This window comes from Saccopteryx bilineata, chromosome 2, assembly GCF_036850765.1.
Source record: "Saccopteryx bilineata isolate mSacBil1 chromosome 2, mSacBil1_pri_phased_curated, whole genome shotgun sequence".
Classification (NCBI taxonomy): domain Eukaryota; kingdom Metazoa; phylum Chordata; class Mammalia; order Chiroptera; family Emballonuridae; genus Saccopteryx; species Saccopteryx bilineata.
In genome coordinates, this window is record NC_089491.1 from 314,570,308 (window position 1) to 314,582,610 (window position 12,303).

Below are 12,303 nucleotides of genomic sequence, written 5' to 3' on the forward strand. Positions count from 1 at the left end.
AAAGATACAACACAACTTCCATCTTCTCTTTTTACATGAACTCTGTGGCATAAACCTATACCTCTCTATACACAGAAACAGGGAGGTATCCTCCATTCATTACAGTGTTTTTACCCAAATTAAAGTCAGCTGCCTCACTCTAGGATCAGCCACAGTGAGGAACCCTGGTGGCATTTTAGTAACAAACGTGACTTTTCTAGCTGAGTCACTCCTTTCGAGGGTTTTGGGTTGCTGAAAACCCTTTCATCCCCTCCACCAGCTTCCCAGCACTGTGTACATCCCCCGATTATTATTGCAAGTGCCTTAACTAAAGGTATGGCTTCTTGTTTGGTTACCATGGACACCTTGCAGGCCAGGACAAGGCCTGCTTGGGAAGGGAAAGGAAGGATTTGAGTGTGCAGGCTGTAAATAGTCTTAATCATTGTTTTCCCTTGGCAATCCCAGTAACGGTGTAATGGTGTAATTATCTACCATTAAGCAGGGTATGTAATTGTCTGAACAACTTGACATTGTTGGCACAGACCTGGTGTGTTTGAGAGATCTCACCCACCAAAGCAGTTATGTCAAAGTCCGGCATCTTTCCACAAAGAGTTTTATGACGACAGTTACCACACAGAGAGAAAGCTTTCAATATTTAGCATCCAGAACAGGAAATGACAACAAATCTGACAGAGATGCCTTTGGAGGCTTTTTGGTTCTGCAGGCATCTGGGAGACCTCTGGGGCCCCGACACTGCTTAGTAGGAGCCCTGTTTCAATAGAGCCACTTTCTAAAGCCAGACTCACTCTGTGGACCTTTCATGAGTTATGTACAAATAGACAAAAGCTTCCAGGATGTCTGCTGGGGACACTGAGCTTTCCCCCAAGGCTTCCTGAGAGATGCTTCTTTGAACTGCAAAAGGAAAGTGATGAGGAAGTAAAGGTGGCACGAATTGAGTCACTTTGGGAGGAGGGAAATAGAGGACTCAGCAAGACATCTGCTTAATGTCAGTTTTAGAAGACGAGCTTCTCCCTAAAACACCTTGGTTTCAAACCAATTGATGTTATTTTAGTTGTTACATGGAATCTGTTGCAGAAACAGAATCCAACTGTAAATCCTCCAGGCTTCTCTCCTCCATTTGTCACTTTTATTTATGGTTTATTTTATTTTATGCTCCTTCAGTTAAGAACACCTCATACTTTCCCCCTTGGGGTACTTGTTTCTCCAGATTCTAAGGTTTTCCAGCTGGAAAATGTGTCTTAGAAACCAGAAGTGGGCGGAGCCATGTGGAGAAGCCTTGGTCTCCGATTTGGGTCCAAATCTATAGATGAGTTAAGCGTGTTCACCCCATGCCAGCCACTCTCTCTTTGCTCACGCCTGTGCCCCAGCTCACCTTGTACCTTGGGCAGTATGACTTCATTAGAGGTGGACCCTACCTCATCTTACCTGCCTCCTGTGAAATAGGAGTTGGACAGAGAAGACACAGGGGATCCAGTGGGTGTCAATTGTGATTCAGGGCTTGGCACAGCTGAAGACAGAAGTCTGAGTCATAGATTATCTGCACAATCTGACCCCTGGAAGTCACAGCAGCAGCTGCTGACCCTTTTCTGCCCCAGTCCCTCCTCTCCTCACTTGCTCCCTCTGCCGTTTCTGACACTCCACGCCAGGACAGTGTGCACTCTCATACCCCACATCAGCCAAGTCCTTGGCAATTTCCTTCTTACAACCAACCTGCATGACTGCCACATCCCACAGTCTTCCCACCCTGCCACCATGGGAACATCAGACTCATAGGCTGCAAGTAAAAACCTGTAAATAAAAAGGCTCATGATTCCAAAAGGAACATAAGTGAGCATTATACCACTTTGAGGCGAACGCAACAGGAAGGAGGGGATCCCATACCACTTCCTTTATTGCCTCTAAAGAACCAAAATTGACCATTAACTTTTGACTCAAGTTTTAGGCTTCTTGTTCCTCCTGCCTTCCTCTCTCAGTTGCATCAGCTCATCCTTTTTGCTTATGCCTCTGCTTCTTCCTTTCCTCTTTACCTGTCTGTCCCATGCTGTTTAGGATAGAGTACAATTTGTTCCCTGTCTCAGTCTCCATTCTAGCGCTCTCTCTCTCTCTCTGCATCCCCTCCTTCCCCTTCCCTTCCCTTCTCTTCCCTCTCTCTCTCTCTCTCTCGCTCTCTCTCTCTCTCTCTCTGTGTCTCTCTCTCTCTCACACACACACTGTGGAGAGGACTACAGTCTGGATTTCAGCACCCTGCCCACTACTTTCTGAAGGTTGCAGATGTCCGACCCCATCTTTACAAGGTTGCTTCTTAATGAAAATAACCAAGTTAGGCTTCCTTATTGGTGACTTCCCTAATTACATTCAGATGGTGGATTTTCTAAAAGAAAAATAAAGTTGGGAGTATCCATTGCTCTCTATTCAAGTTAGAATTAGGGGTTAAGAGCCCACGTCCTCCAGAGAGATAGCCATTTTGACATGTTTAAGCAGAAAGAAACTACGGAATGTTTTCTAGTCCACCCTCCCGCCTCCATGTAGAAATTTATCTTAATCATATAAGATAGATGGTTCCTTGGTAAAACACTCTAGCTTCTAATTAGAAGCCCCCTGCATTCAAGCTGCTATACTGTGAGTGTGGCAACACCATGGACCATTCCGTCTTGACCCTGGAAATTTGGGAAGATAAAGATTGTCTTGATGAAATTCCTTAAGTGGTATGGTGAGCAGGGAAACTCTCTCTTCAGGCTTGTTCTGCCCCCCACACACACTTTCAGGGGTGATATAAGTAGGGTTTTGCCTGGATCCAAAGAAAGAAGGGAGAATGGAGCACGGGAAGAACCCTCTTCATCTGATGTCCCATTTTTACCACTATGATATAGCCCTCTTTTTGGGCTTCCAGCCCAAAGTGCCTTTGGAACTCCATATAAAGGAGAGTGATTATACTTGATCTGGTTGAGCAGAATTGAGCACACATCTGCCCTCTAGGACAGATTCTTTTAAGCTATTTTTTGCTTTTGGAGGCCTGGCTAAATTGATTACAGCTATAGACCAGGCTGTCCAACTGCTCATATATATCTTTTGAAAATCAGGCACAGAGTCTCCTGCAAGTCAGAGATGCCAGGAAAACATGGCCATCCCTGAACAAGAGAATAAAATGAGGTCAGAAAAGGAAGGTTCGCACAGACTCAGTTCCTTTCAGCTTGTTGTGCTAGAAATGAGCAGACAATGGGTGGCTGATCAAATGACCAAATGTATCAAGAAACATTGAGGTTGTTTTAATGGGAATCCTTGTTCAAAGCTAAGAGAAAGTGTTGCCAACTTCAGCCATGCCAAAACCTTTCAGCCTTTGCCAATCTTTGGAAAAGGAAAAGAAAGAGATTATAAAGGAGACACACTGATCTGCTGATATACATTCCTCCCATCTCCGGTACAGATAATGTACCTTTGAGAACATTCTTTGCCATTTCTAACACATTCTGTTAGACCTGATGAGCCAAAAATGTTATTGAGTCATTCAATCCTGGAACCTCAACTACTGAATGGCTCTGTGGCAACTCTAATTACTGCTGTAACTGAAGATTAGACTGTTGACTTTGCTGAGCTTATCATCTCTTTACACAAGTGGAGGTCAGGACGGTCGGGGCCCAGTGTGCAGGAAGAGCGGTGGCTGCTGAGGAGGGTGCGCTCTCTTCCAAGACCCAGGCAAGCGCAGGGCTGACTTCTGCGGCCAGCAGAAGAGTCAGAGGAGGACTGATTCTCCTACATCCTCTGTGCTCACAGGCCAGTCAAGAAGCACAGTGGGGGGCCTTGAAAATCCATCAGGAGAGTGTTGGAATGAGCCACTTCCCTTTTCCTGCTCATTTCCAAGACAGTCAAGCATGAGCCCAGAGGGTTAGGAGAGAGAGGGTGTTTGCAGGCAAACTCTGCTTCTTTTACTCACCCTCCCCCGTGCCCCTGGAATGGACCCCCGCTGGCAGACTAGGAACACTGCTCTGGGGAATATTGAGGCCCCCTGTAGGTTCCCTTAAAATCCTGGTTTGAGGCAAGACTGTTGTCATCTTTAAAATCTCTGCATCATGGTGAATTCATGAGCCTCCTGGTGAAAGCAAGAAAGAATCACACTGAGGAGCAAGCAGTGCCAAGGGAACAGACTCGTGCCAGCCAGTGTCCCTGGGAAGCGGTCTAGGGGGATGTGTGTTACCTCTCTATTAGAATATTTTCAGAAAAACTCTTCACCATCAGCAGGTGTTCCAGCCATACTCCTGTGTACATGTAGCCTTCGATCTTTCTGGGCACCCTGGCCCAGGACTGGAGCAGGGTTGGGACACGCACAAGGGAGAGAGCCTGTGTGTGCCCGACCCTCTGTGTTCCTTGCACAGCCTGGCAAGTGACCAGGTGATTGTCCATTGTTTTAAATTCCCCAAAGCTTCAGACACATTCAGTGTCCTGCTCAATTAAGAACTTGGCAAGTCCTATGAAGACCCAGTTTCCCAGAGGTCAGCTCTGCAGCCGAGCTGAGAGCATTGCAGACCCCTTCATGGGTGCAGGAATGAGGGCCCAAAAAGTCTGTGATTTGTACTAGCCAGAGAGCTCAAGCCCTTACTTTGCCTTTTAATGATGTGCTCTCTTCCCCGGTCCTCTTGCTGTCCTCCCACAGGGTGCGGGCTGCACTGCCCTCGTGGTGGCCGTGGTGGCCCGAAAGCTGGAACTCACCAAAGCGGAGAAGCACGTTCACAATTTCATGATGGACACTCAGCTCACCAAACGGGTAAAATACCATTGTCCGCATCTTAACAGGTGACTTCAGACCAACGTGGAAGCCAGTCAGAAGAGAACTAGTCCCATGGTATGGGCTAGGGCCACACCTTGCAGTAGAGGGTTGAGGGAGCCCCAGACACCTGCAAACAGCCTCCACAAAACGGGCACATGCCTCAACATTCCAGGGCCTGTCCTTTAAATGACTATGCAACGGTTCAGGCAACCAAATTGTTTTCCTGATAGTTAAATCTAAAGCACACAGTGGTGTAAACCACCCACTAGCCTAATGGTAATTGAGTAAATCACCCGGCATGAGACAATGGTTTTGTTTATGCTCAAATATTTTCATGATTCTCATAAGGAAGGACAGTGGAGAGTCTTAAAAACAATATTGGAAATATATCTAAATCCAATCCTTTAAAAAAAAAGACATTAAAGATGATCATTGTTGTAAAACCCACATTCCCCAAAAACGTCATTATCCGACTTTCCTCTTGGATTTTCTGGCTAATATTTCTCACTTGTACCCTTAGAAAAGTGGTTAGGAAGGCTGAAACCGAAAATATGCAAGAACAGAGAGAGCATTTCGCTGGGAGAGTCTGACACCCCACTGAATTGTCAGGGAAGAAAAGGCCCATTTAGAAGAAACAGAAACAAGCAGGCAGGAGCTGTTTATTTCGTGACAGCTCTTAGGGAACGTTCTTTAGAGCTGCAGGCTGAACGGAGGTCAGTAATAGGATTTCCTGCAAAATCTCCTCTTTCTGAGATGAGCGAGAATCCAGACCCTCTGCTGGGGTCTTGGCAGCCACAGCGAGTGCTTCTCATTTAGGACTAAAGTCGGTTAGAAGGCCCACAAGCCAAACCCAATTTTTGATTTGGGTTTTTGAAAGCTAGAGAAAATCTTCAGTGATCAATGTTGCAGCACAGTAAAAACGTGTTAGAAATCGAGACAAAGGCTGGAAAGGAGAACAAAAGACAGAGGGAAACGGCAGAGTGCGAGAAGGCAGTCGGTGTGTGTTGCTGCCAAGGCCTCTCCAGTTTCACAGTGGAATTATTTATGGTGCGTGATTGTTTGGTCTTTGATTACATGTACTGGATTCTCTAAAGAGCCTCCCCAGATGTTAAAAGGAATGGGTACAGGCAAAGAGTCTTATGTTGCTGACATATAGATAGAGTACAGCAGGTCTTCAAATAATGATGTGTTGTTAAAAGATCGATGTGATGCTGTAGCAACTTACTTCTTGTTTACGTTAGCCTTAGGTAAAATTTGGTTCATTATACATTGTTTCATCACAGTTCCAAGAACCTGTCAACAACGTTAAGTGAGGACTTACTGTACATGGTACATAGTGGACCTGAGCTGTCCATTGTATAAAAGAAAACATAACTTGCAACATTAAGATGACAGCATTGTACCTATGGGTGCGCCAGCTGGGTTTCATCCACTAGCCTGTAACCCAGGGGCTCTCGTTCAGCCCCATAATACACGTGCAGAAGTTATGCTCAGTATTGAGCAAATCCCACAAGTGATCGGAACACTTAAATGCAAATACACTTGCATATTTTTTCTTGAAGCAGTTTAGTGCAAGAGTGAAGGGCAAAAGAGCGTTGCCTCCAAAATCTTCTCAGAAGCTCTTTCCTTAGAGCAGAGATATTAACAGTCTTTCTGTTCTGGTTTGCTTTTTAAAACCAAGAAAATACTTTGTATTTCATGTTATTCCCTTGTCCTCTCCATTTTTCACTCCAGAAGTCAGACTCTAGAGGGAAATAAAGCCGAGGAAAGCCAGCTCCCTCATATGACAAGAAAATAAACAATTTTTCTGCAATGCAATTGCAAAGGAAATGAGATTGTGGTTGCTAATTTCAGTCTTTCAGATATAATTCTCTAAAATCTTCCTCAAGTCAGATCACTTACTCCTTGAAAAGTAGAACTGAAAACCAAACCAGCAAATAGTTATTGCTCATTCACGAGTGCAAGGCACCTTCTTAATCAAATAACATCTCACTTTTCTGAGAACACTTAAATCTGTTGAAATGTCCCGTTAGTGTCTGGTGTCTTTTCCCAGAGAACCAAACAACACAAAAGGGATGACTCTGACACAGAGAGGATTTTCAAAGCTGATGGGACTGGGACTCCGAACGGTTCTGAGACATAATCTTGATGAAGGAAACTGGCTGCAAGCTTGGTCTGCTCAGAGAAGCCCACCTTTCTTCTACTGGGGATGGCTCATCTACCCTCTGCCCTCTCCAAATGGCCTGGTGTGTCCAGCAGGAGTGGCCCTGGGTCAAAGCAATGCAAGGCTCATTCTAGTCATAAGATCCAATTGTGGGAGGAGCCAGTGAGGTGTGATTCCAAACCTCTCAGGAGTGGACAATTCAATTTCACAGTTCAAAGCAATTTCTTACAAGTACATGCAACTTTCATTCTTCAAACACCTAAGCAAAAAAAAAAACAGAGAGAGAAACTGAACCTATTAATCATAAAAATACTCAAATTGTTCTAGTGTTTAATCATCCTGTCTGTCCTGCTGTAAAGGCTTCAGCCAGCCTCTACCATTGGAGTCATATGATTTCTACAGTGAGGGGTATCTGGTAGCACAGGGTAGGAACATAGTTTCTGGATTTCCTGATTCCTGTGGCTTTTCTTCTTTCACTTGTATAACTTGTCAACCATGATGACAACATTATGTCTGTATTTAATGTCATTGGACCTCTGTTACTGCTATTATTATTCTATAATTTATTGCTAACCTCTAGGCTATTAGATAATATGTATGTAAATGACACACAGAGAGACTGTAAAAAAAAATGCTAGCTTCCCATCTTTTCTCCCACTTGACATTACACGTCCATATCTCTCTGTTTTATGTAACTAAACACATCTATCACAGGGTCACCCACTGGGCACCACATTTGTGCCCTGGGTACATCAGGATGAGTAAGAGATGGTCCCTGCCCTCACCCTGACTGCCTGCCTGCCTCTATCCTTTCTAAAGGCAAGATAGGCCGCCCAGGGACACACTTGGATTAAGAGGCACCATGGGCTGTGCTTACTCTCCACTTCTGACCTTCCAACAGTAGCCCGGTGTGTGCCACTGGCTGAGGATTATGTCTCTTTATCTTTGCCACAGGGGTTCTTGATCCAAATTCTTCATCCAAGCACATTTCCCCATGAAATCAATGGGTAAGACCAAAACCAAACCATATCTTCCTTAAACTGGTTCTTTCTCCTAACTTCCCTGGTTGGCTAATGACATCACTATTCTCCCTGTCTGAAAACTTAGCACCATCTGAACCCACAGGGTCTCATCAGGCAGTTTCTGAGCCTGGTTTGACCTTGCCGTGGGTTCACGCATGCCGGGCTCCCAGGCCCCCTGCTCTGCCATCAGCTCAGTCTTGCGCCACCACAGCTGCTTGCTATCCTTTCTGTTTATGGTTCTCCCTTACCCCAGTCATCCTCCACTTTGCCTCCCGATGGATCCCCTTAGACTCTAACGTCCCCTAAGATTGAGCTCTGAACATATTAACACTCTGCTCAGAAACCTTTGGTAACCCCTCTGTACCTACTCAATAGTGTTAAAGAAAACTTTTCTTTAATTATGAGCCTGTGCCAAAGTTTTATCACAGTAATTGTTTTCACAGCAGATTAATTCAAAGATTTACTCATAGTAGGGTACTTTTTTTCCTTTTTCTTTCTTTCTTTTTTTATCCAGTGAGAGAAGGGGAGGCAGAGAGACAGACTCCCACATGCGCTTTGACTGACCGGGATCCACCAGGCAAGCCCACTAGGGGGAATTCTCTGCCTATCTGGGGTGTTTCTCTGTTGCTCAGCAACCAAGCTCTTCTTAGCACCCGAGGCAGTGGCCATGGAGCCATCCTCTGTGCCTGGGACCAACTCACTCCAATTGAGCCATGGCTTCAGGAGGGGTAGAGAGAGAGAGAGAGAGAGAGAGAAGTGAAAGGTGGAGGGGTGAAGAAGCAGATAGGCACTTCTCCTGTGTGCCCTGACTGGAAATCAAACCCAGGACATCCACACGCTGGGCCGATACTCTACTACTGAGCAACCAGCCAGTCTCGTAGTAGGGTATTTTATAGAAATAGACAGTCATTGTTATACTAGATGCAGAAATTCTGGCTGAAGGACACTAGATTTGTGACTAACAAGTAGTTGGTCCCAAGAGTAGATTCCCAGAACAAATCTTAATCTCTTTAAAATTTATCAGATAATCTATTGAGCAGTTATCAGGAATGCTAATTCTCCACAGAAAGGAACTGCAAATTCTATTTCCCAAACGGGTTCTATCCCACTCAGATAGAGACAGTGGTAATAGAAACTGAGTTTTTGAGCTGGGAGGACCCTTAGGGATGTGCCTCTTGGGCCCAGTGTGGGTACGGGTGGCCCAGCTGTGCACAGAGAGCGGGGTCCTAGCCAGGGCTGCAATTCGTTCTCAGGCCTGCAGGCAGCTCTCCAGCCATCACCCAGTGGGCTCTCTAAAGCAGTCAAGTTTCTTGAAACTCAGCATGGTGGTTGGGGTCCCAGGCCTGCTGGAGAGAAAAGCCAGCTTTCCTCCAAACTCACTGAGCATCACATGAAGAGCATTATAGAATTAACCACCATTCATGACTGTACTGCTGTAGGGAAAAAGCTTCAAACTCCAACTCTGAACCACAGAAATACATCTCTTCTCGCTTCCTGTCCCAATTTCCTGCCAGCCATAGGGCTGGCACTTCCAGTTCATGGAGGGCTTCCAGGTGAGGTGGGCAGAGAAGGGACTATGGAATAGGATGGGGAAGAAAGAGGAGAGGGTTTAAGTATGGAGATGAAAGAGTTGGCAGCTGCAGGAAGCCAGGAGGAAGTCTGTGTGGCTGAGGGGAGGAGGCGTTGGCAGAAGTGGAAGAGGGGCTGGCCTTGTTCCCCAGCCATGTGTCCAGTGGATATCTTTGGTCACGTGTCTGAAGACGGAGCTCACTTTAGGTTCTCAGATTGTGATGTTTAGCAGCCCTCAGGTAATCTAAATGCAATCAGTGTGACTCTTTAGAGTTAAGTCACATTTAACTTGCAGCCTCCCTTCGCCCTTCTTCAACCTCCCCATGAATATCCTTCCCCTGGGCAGGATTTCTGACAATGATAGGCATGCTAATTATGGCTTCCAGTGAGGCTCCTGGGATTATTCTTCCAGGTCTCCTTGTGGCTCTGGAGGCATGGGGAATCCAACGGGGGTGCCTCTCTCCCCCTGCCTGTTGTTCCTCCTGCAACCGACAGTCCCCCTGGCAGTAATATCCAGTGGCAGGTTACCCTGGCAGAAAGGAGCAGGAGCAAGCCAATGACATGGATGATATAGCCAGGAGCTCAAGGAACAGACATATCTGTTCTGTTTAATGTTCTCTTTTGTTAGAAAGGGGGAAGGAAGCTGACCTTTATTTGAGGGGAAGGGAGAATATTAATGAAGCTACTATGTATTAAAGAACACAGTGGCTCTGTGTAAAGTGTTTGAAGTGTATTCTCACCTAATCAACACTGCAGCCCCATTTCACGGATCGGTAGCTCTTGCATCATCTCTAGGTACCTACCTCCCTGCTGCATTTTTCTCCTGAAGTATTTATTACATGAGACTATATCGCAAACTTCATACTGTCTCCACAAAGTTAGAAACACTACGAGGGCTTGAATGTTATGGATCTGTGCATCATGGTGTTCTCACTTTTTAGAACAGTGTCTGCCGCATCGTAGGGGCTTAGTAAATGTTTTTTGAAGGACTAAATAAGAAAATTAAGTCCCAGGGAGGTTTAGCAATGGATCCAAGGAGGAGATAATAATCGACATAAGGTGTTTATAGCACAGAGCCCAGCACATAGTAAGTGCTCAGTAATTGTTAGCTGTCACTATTATTTGCAAGATCACATTTGGATGACTTTCTTGTTCAACTCCAATAATCTTAGAGCCCTTCCTAAAGTTTGTAGGTCACTGAGTTCGTTCTCTGGCCTTCATCAGAATGAAAGCATACTTTATTTTTGGTAGAGAACATATGGAGAAGAAACAATCAGCTCACAGGCTCGTGGGTTTGGTAAACAGAACAGCCAGCCATCCACGCACAAAGGCCCTCTTCTAATTCTCCCTGAACCCATCTGACCGCAGCCAGCCTTGCTCAGGTTTTCCCAGTGCCTTCACCCATCCCACCCCGAGGAGCACCTTTTGGCCCTGGTGTCCTTGCCTACCAGGAGAGCTCAGAGGGTACACCAGCCCCCATCAAGGGTTCAGTGAATCCCAGAAAAGGTGCATGACCTCAACCGCCCCCCATCCTGACGATGCTCATCAGCCAGGTGAATTGAAGGGAGACCCTGGTCGCAGTAGCAGTTACTGCCAACCTGGGAAAACACAGTGCAGTTAAAAGCCTATTTCTTTTTCTTTTGTAGATATTGATCTACTTAGCTTCATGCCAGGCTGCTTGCTAGCAATTAATTTTGGAGTCAGTACCAGAGCTTGCATTTAACATCACTTTCCCGAATACACAGGGGCCTCCTGTTCAGACCCATAAAGATGATGTGACTGCCTCTCTCAGCTGCCCAGGCTGTGCTGTGATTTCAGTACCTCACATTTGGGCTGAAGTTAAGTGTAGGACATGGACTTCCTGTTCTGTCGTATTGCTAAGTAAAGGCCAAGATGATTTAAAATTTTTTCTAATGTCCTTTCCAATTCCTTGATGCTAGAAAACAGGAAATAATTTTGTTTGTGTAGAGATGAAATCTAGTCAGGTCATTCTTCAGACCATATGAAAACCTTATGCTCTTCTTGGACCTGGCTCTTGTTTTGACTTTGCCATTAGCTAGCTGTGTGATTCTGGCCCTCACATCCTGTCTCTGAAGCTGGTCCCTTTTAAATAGGGGTTTCAGCTAGACGGTAACTAATATCAGTGTTTTTACAGTTTATGTAACACTTAAATCCACGTTGACTCAGTTTGTCATTTAGAACTTTACGGTCTTGGTCTGTGTCTCAGTTTCTTCATCCATAAAATGGGAATAATATGAATACCTGCCCAATGGGACTGTTGTGAAGATTAACTGATTTCACACACATGAAGTACTCAGACCTGTGCCTGGTAATATTAGCTGTTAGCTTCAGACCATCATCACTGCCTCCTCTGAGCCTCATATCAACCCTTAAAGTGAGGATTTATTTTTCCTAGCTTATATATAATTAAGCATTTACTCCTCAACTGCTTAATAACTACTGAAACAAGAATTCACTTGCAGTCTTTTCAACTGCAAATGTGTGTTCCACACCAACACAGAGACGATTGTCAAAGGCCCATTAGCACTGATATTCCTTAACTCTACCCAAAGAGAAGACTGTTGGAGCCGGGGCTCTGCTGGTCGTTCTAAAGGCCCGGCAGGGTTTTTCCCTGCTGTTTTTCTGTGAGGCTTTCCTTAGAGGCTAAGTACCCAGGGAAACTGAAGAGAGCATGTGTTAAGTTGCCCTCTCACTGCAAAAGACAGCAGGAGAATGTGCTATACAGAGAGAAGGGGCTCCCTTCCGTATAGCCTGGCCACTATTGC

At 45.4% G+C, this 12,303-nt stretch overlaps 1 protein-coding gene across 6 annotated transcripts in view; it reads left to right on the plus strand.

The window, feature by feature from the left end:
- KCNN3 (potassium calcium-activated channel subfamily N member 3) overlaps positions 1-12,303 on the plus strand; it is a 164,154-nt gene that overhangs the window by 137,867 nt on the left and 13,984 nt on the right. For all 6 annotated transcript variants that reach the window (XM_066261980.1, XM_066261981.1, XM_066261983.1 and 3 more), the window contains one exon: positions 4,649-4,759. In XM_066261980.1, the coding sequence (XP_066118077.1) occupies positions 4,649-4,759 (111 nt within the window). The remainder of the gene's footprint in view (positions 1-4,648; positions 4,760-12,303) is intronic.